The 6,125-nt window shown below is 48.1% G+C and overlaps 1 protein-coding gene across 1 annotated transcript in view; it reads left to right on the top strand.

The window, feature by feature from the left end:
* The window catches only part of DRC7 (dynein regulatory complex subunit 7), a 31,777-nt gene that overhangs the window by 9,693 nt on the left and 15,959 nt on the right, over positions 1-6,125 (top strand). Inside the window, exon 7 of the mRNA XM_006020242.2 lies at positions 4,550-4,768. Within this exon, the coding sequence (XP_006020304.1) occupies positions 4,550-4,768 (219 nt within the window). The remainder of the gene's footprint in view (positions 1-4,549; positions 4,769-6,125) is intronic.

The following is a 6,125-nucleotide window of genomic DNA, read 5'->3' as shown; positions in this document are numbered from 1 at the left end:
GAGAGTCGTAGTGGATGGGTCAGTATTGACCTGGAAGGGTGTGGGCAGTGGGGTCCCGCAGGGCTCAGTCCTTGGACCAATACTCTTCAATGTCTTCATAGCGACTTGGACGAGGGAGTGAAGTGCACTCTGTCCAAGTTTGCAGATGACACAAAACTGCGGGGAGAAGTGGACACGCCGGGGGGCAGGGAACAACTACAAGCAGACCTGGACAGGTTGGACATATGGGCACAAAACAACGGAATGCAATTCAACAAGGAGAAATGCAAAGTGCTGCACCTAGGGAGGAAAAATGTCCAGCATACCCACTGCGTAGGAAATGACCTGCTTGGTGGTACGGAAGTGGAAAGGGATCTTGGAGTCCTAGTGGGCTCCAACATGAACATGAGTCGTCAGTGTGACGAAGTCATCAGGAAAACTAATGGCATTTTATCGTGCATCAGCAGATGCATGACGAACAGAACCAAGGAGGTGATAATTCCCCTGCATTGGGCGCTGGTCAGACCGCAGTTGGAGTACTGCGTGCAATTTTGGGCGCCGCACTTCAAGAGGGATGTGGATAACCTGGAGAGGGTCCAGAGAAGAGCAACTCGTATGGTTAAGGGCTTGCAGGCCAAGCCCTATGAGGAGAGACTAGGGCACCTGGACCTCTTCAGCCTCCACAAGACAAGGTTGAGAGGCGACCTTGTGGCTGCCTATAAGTTCATCATGGGGGCACAGAAGGGAATTGGTGAGGCTTTACTCACCAAGGTGTCCCTGGGGGTTACAAGAAATAATGGCCATAAGCTAGCAGAGAGCAGATTTAGACTGGACATTAGGAAGAACTTCGTCACAGTTAGAGTGGCCAAGGTCTGGAATGGGCTCCCAAGGGAGGTGGTGCTCTCCCCTACCCTGGGGGTCTTCAAGAGGAGGTTAGATAGGCATCGAGCTGGGGTCATCTAAACCCAGCTCTCTTTCCTGCCTATGCAGGGGGTCGGACTCGGTGATCTATTGAGGTCCCTTCCGACCCTAACATCTTTGAATCTATGAATAATATGTATCACATATATAGTTCCGTCCAGCTCCAAAGAAAATTACATGTGCTAAATTTCTGCTGTCAGCCCCCTTCTAAGAGAGGTGGGTAATACTACCCCTGATGTGCAGATGGAGACAGTAAGGAACAGAAAGGTTAGGACCTACATTTCTGAAAGTGGTCACTGAATTTTAAACTTGTTTTCTTACAAGTATGTAACATGATCCACCTTGGATCTGGTTTTTACAGGGTATCATAGAATCATAGAAAACTAGGGTTGGAAGGGACCTCAAGAGGTCATCTGGCCCAACCCCCTGCTCAAAGCAGTACCATCCCCAAGTAGGTCATCCCAGGGCTTTATCAAGCTGGACCGTAAGAACCTCCGAGGATGAAGATTCCACCACCTGTCTAGATAACCTGTTCCCGTGCTTCACCAACCTCCTAGTGAGAAGGTCTTTCCTAATGTCCAACCTAAACTTCCCTTGCTGCAATTTGAGACCATTGCTCTTTGTTCTGTCATCTGCCACCACTGAGAAGAGTCTATCTCCATCCTCTTTGGAACCGCCCTGCAGGTAGTTAAAAGCTGCTATCAAATCCCTCTTCAGTCTTCTCTTCTGCAGACTAAATAAGCCCAGTTCCCCCAGCCTCTCCTCAGAAGTCATGTGCCATAGCCCTCTCACCAATTTTGTTGCCCTCCACTGAACTTTCCAACTTCTCCACATCCTTTCTGTCGAGGGTGAGATGTGGGGGCAGAACTGGACCCAGTACTCCAGATATGGCCTCACCAGTGCCGAATAGAAGGGAATAAATACTTCCTTCCATCTGCTGGCCACACTCCTGCTAATACAGCCCAGTATGCTGATAGCCGCCTTGGCAACAAAGACACACTGTTGGCTTGTATTCAGCTTATTGTCCACAGTAACCCCCAGGTCCTTTTCTGCACAGCTACTGCTTACTTAGTTGGTCCCAAGCCTGTAGCGGTGCGTGGGACTGTTCCATCCTAAGTGCAGGACTTTGCACTTGTCCTTGTTGAACCTCATGAAATTTCTTTTGGCCCAATCCTCCAAATCGCTGCCCCCACCCACCCCATCTCACAGTACTTAAAAAAAAAACCCGGTGCTCACCAGGTGCTGCTGGGTGTGGGAAGGGAGAGCCCTGCTGCCCCCCACTGTCCCACACTGCATGGAGGGCTCTGCCACGACACCCGCAATGCCCCGCCCACCCCCACTCCTCCAGCCTACCCACAGGTGCCCTTCCTGGGCCAGCTCCGGCCCTTTAAGAAAACAAAAACAAGAAAAGCCCCAGGACTCAGAGCCCCCCACGTGGCACAGGGCAGCGGGGGGCAGCGGGGATCACCCCCCGCCAACAGGCACAGTGAGGGAGGTTTTTGGGGGGTTTTTTTTCTTAAAGGGCTGGAGCTGGCCAGGCTGGGCACCTGGGAGAGTGAGGCAGGGGGGTTGGGCAGCTCATTCAGAGCCCCACATGCAGTGTGGGGCAGTGGGGGGGCAGCAGAGATCATCCCCCACCTGGCAGCACCCGATGAGTTGGGGCTTTTTTTTTTAACAAGTGCTGGGAGCTGGGGCAGCCATTGCCGGGCTGCGAGAAAGGCGGGGAATGGGCCTGGCCTGGCTGATTCAGAGATTTGGCAGGCGCCGAAACTCTTGAACAGAATTCGCTGGGCAGCAGCCGAATCTCTGAATCAGATTCAGCTGAATTGAATCAGGACAGTGATTCGAATCACCTAATGAAATCACTGTCCCCCGAATCGGCCGAATCCGAAGCAAATACTAGCTGCTTCACACAGGCCTACTACACATTAGAGCAGCCTAATGCGCATTAATTTAGTACCTCACATTGGAGGTACTCATTTAATGCGCATTAGGAAAAGTGCATGAATGCACATGTAGATGCGCCCTCTGAATCCTATCCCTACCCTCCAGCGTATCTACTACTGCCTGCAGCTAGGTGTCATCTGTGTTGAGCCCCTGCAGTTTCTACTGACTTCTAACAGAGTCATTGTAGATGCCCAGAACCTCTGAAAATCAGGGGGAAGCTGGACACCTCAAAATTAAGACAAGTAAAATTAGAAGCCACTTGTGAAAATCTTAGCACAAGTGGGTGCATCTACATGTGTGCTTTACTGAGGAATTGACTAATTAGTTCCGTAGTAAAGCATCATAGTCTATGCATGCACCAGTATTAGGGCCCAGTAAATTAATTGACTCTGCCATAGGATAGTCCTGTCAGGTACAATACTTTCCTACGGCGGAGTAATTTAGTCCACTAAAATGCACATGTAGATGGTGACAGGGACTGGCTTGGACATGAGGGTGCTAAAATGCAGGAGCTGCCTCCCACCTAGCCACACACTGTAGCACCCTTGTGCCCTAGCCAACACCTCCACTGTTCAACACTGCTACCCAGAGCCTAGGGCTGATCCACCAGGTCCTCTGCCAGCCCGGAGATGCTCCATGCTGGCTCAAACTGCTGTGGCCCCAGGTGCACATGTAGACACTGTGCCCAGGAGCAGCTGACTGGCGCAAACTGCACCAGAGTTTATCACGTCACCTTAATGGCACAGGTAGATGCACCCAGTGACTTACAAAACGTGACTTGGATAACAGACCTAAGACTAGAAATCAGGTGTCAGAGCCTAGGCAGGCCCAAATTAATGTAGCTGGGTTAACAAGGGCCTGTCATCCTGACCAATATTGTCTCAGTGTTCCCCTGTCCAGTGCCATGCAGCTGCTAGTATCCACCTATTATCTTATGTCTGGTATTTAGACTGGAAGTTCTTTGGGGGAGGGACCATTTTTTGTTCTGTTTATAAACACCTTACAGAACAGGATTCTAATGAAGCTAGACGATTTTCATCAGCTGAGGCTTGGGGTTCAAGAAGTTCCAGTCTTATGCCCGTCCACTCTAACCTTTTATCTCACTGACAACAATGACAGGACTAACCTACTGCATTCTGATTGCTGTAGAGAAGAGACTACTAGATGCTTCAGCTAATCAGGGAGAATATTGGACCAGGTTGTCAAAGATATTTTGGCATATAATGGGAGTTAGATGCCTAGGTAGCTTTAAAAATCTAACTCATTGTCTATAGCATGTTGTGTTTAAAGTATATTTCGTGCTGAAATGAATGAATTGGCTGCTGACCAGTTTTAATTTCTGTTTTTTAGTCTCTAGGAGTGAATAGGTACCTGCCTTTTAGCAAAAGAAATTGTGGAGAATTACTGCTGCTCTGCAGAGGGAATGGAAGCCAAAACTCTTACGCTCCATTCCAGACCATGTGTCTGACTCTGCATACGGTGTTGAGTAAACATTTCACTCCTGTGTAGCTCAGTTTACCCATCTATAAAATGGGGATGATAGTATTTTGCTTCACAAAGGAGGTCCATAACGTTTCATTAATCATTAATTGTGAAAAGGCTGGAGATCCCTAGAAGGAAAGGGGCCAGAGAAGGACCAACTAAGATTGTTTTTGTCTGGGATTATAACTGCAGATAACCAATGTATGTCTCTATGCTACAGGAAGCTGAGAAGCCAAAGCCAGACTCTTTGTATGGGTTACGTGTCCATGCATGGGTTCTGGTTTTGTCAGGGAAGCGGGAGGTGCCAGAGAGTTTCTTCATCGATCCATTCACAGCAAAAAGCTACAGTACCACAGATGGGCATTTCCTTGGTATCGAAGCCCTTTGGAACCATGTGAACTACTGGGTCAATATGCAGAGTTGCTTGAATGGCTGCAAGGTAACTGTCCTATTTGAATGGCTCCTGCACTGTAGGAGAGCAGCTATCAGACATGGGTCATGGGAAAAAGGTAGACCTATATGTTCACCCGCCTTTCACTGGCCATTTTCCAGTCTAGTTACACTGACTTTAGGACCAGAAGCTACAAAAAAGACTGAACTACACCCATGATCTGAGCCTTAGTATAGACAATAGGCTCAGTTCCCTTGGGCCTCATGACCACCTAGTTTAGTTTCTCCAAAGTATCCGTGGAGCTGTCTCCTTAATATGTTGTGCCCCTGAGAAATCTTTCCAGCAGAGAAACCTGGCTGCATGTCCCTTCCCTATGTAAAAGCCCTCCAATCTCTCAGTTCTAATCCTCAAAGGGCATTTACAAAACACCGTTTGTAGACAAGTCTACAAACTTCACTTCATAAGTCTACTGGATACAAAAAATCATGGACCAAAAATAGACATTGGATTTATGGCACATTATAACCTGTCTGCCGTCTGATAACTCCAGGTAACCTGTCTGCATTTTACCGGCTATATTCTATCACCAGTTCAACATTCCCCCCTTTCCTCCCCCACCTACCTGTCTCACACCTATTGTCTCCCATTCCCTCTGATCCTCACTGCCATGCATTTGCATTTTCACAGACCTGCATTTTGCATATTGGCTTCTATTCTACCATGGAGAACACATAATACCAGCAGACTCTCTTCTGCCTAAAGAAGGGTGTTTATACCCAAAAGCTTGCAAAGAACATTTTTTCCAGCTGTTTAGTTGGCTTAATAAGATATCACATTTACCCAAAGAACCACATCTGCCTGGTAAAGAGGAGGCTTCCAGGGCTTTGACAGGGATTACCTACCAAGGGTGGCAGAGGACTTGACTTTGCTGTTTCTACATTTTGGCTGTTCTCCAGCTGCCATAAGCTTCTGGGGTCATGATAGACACTGCAAGTTAGAGGCCTCAGGATCACTCCAGCTGACACTAATACCAGACCAGAATAGTACTGTCAGGTACAATACTGTCCTACAGCGAAGTAATTTACTCTGACACTAAAACCAGACCAAGCTTTAGAACAGATCAGGGTCAAGTGCATCCCCTCAGTCTTTGCTCAGGTACAGGTTGAATTGGGCCTAGGGCTTTTAATACAGAGGTGGAGCTCTTGGATTTTGATAGGCTGCCAGTAAAGTGCTTAGTTGGACAAGAGTCTGACCATCCTCTTTCATTAAGACTAAACGTAAGGACTCCCTCAAATACTTAAATCTCCTCAGGGTACTGACAGGTCCACTATATCTACTGCAGAATGGAAGTAGCAGTCAGGTTAGCACCTCATGCCAGATTGTCCCTTGGCATCAGCATCTTCAG

This window comes from Alligator sinensis, unplaced genomic scaffold, assembly GCF_000455745.1.
Source record: "Alligator sinensis unplaced genomic scaffold, ASM45574v1 scaffold203_1, whole genome shotgun sequence".
NCBI classification, from domain to species: Eukaryota; Metazoa; Chordata; order Crocodylia; family Alligatoridae; genus Alligator; species Alligator sinensis.
This window is presented reverse-complemented; position numbering and strand designations above follow the sequence as displayed.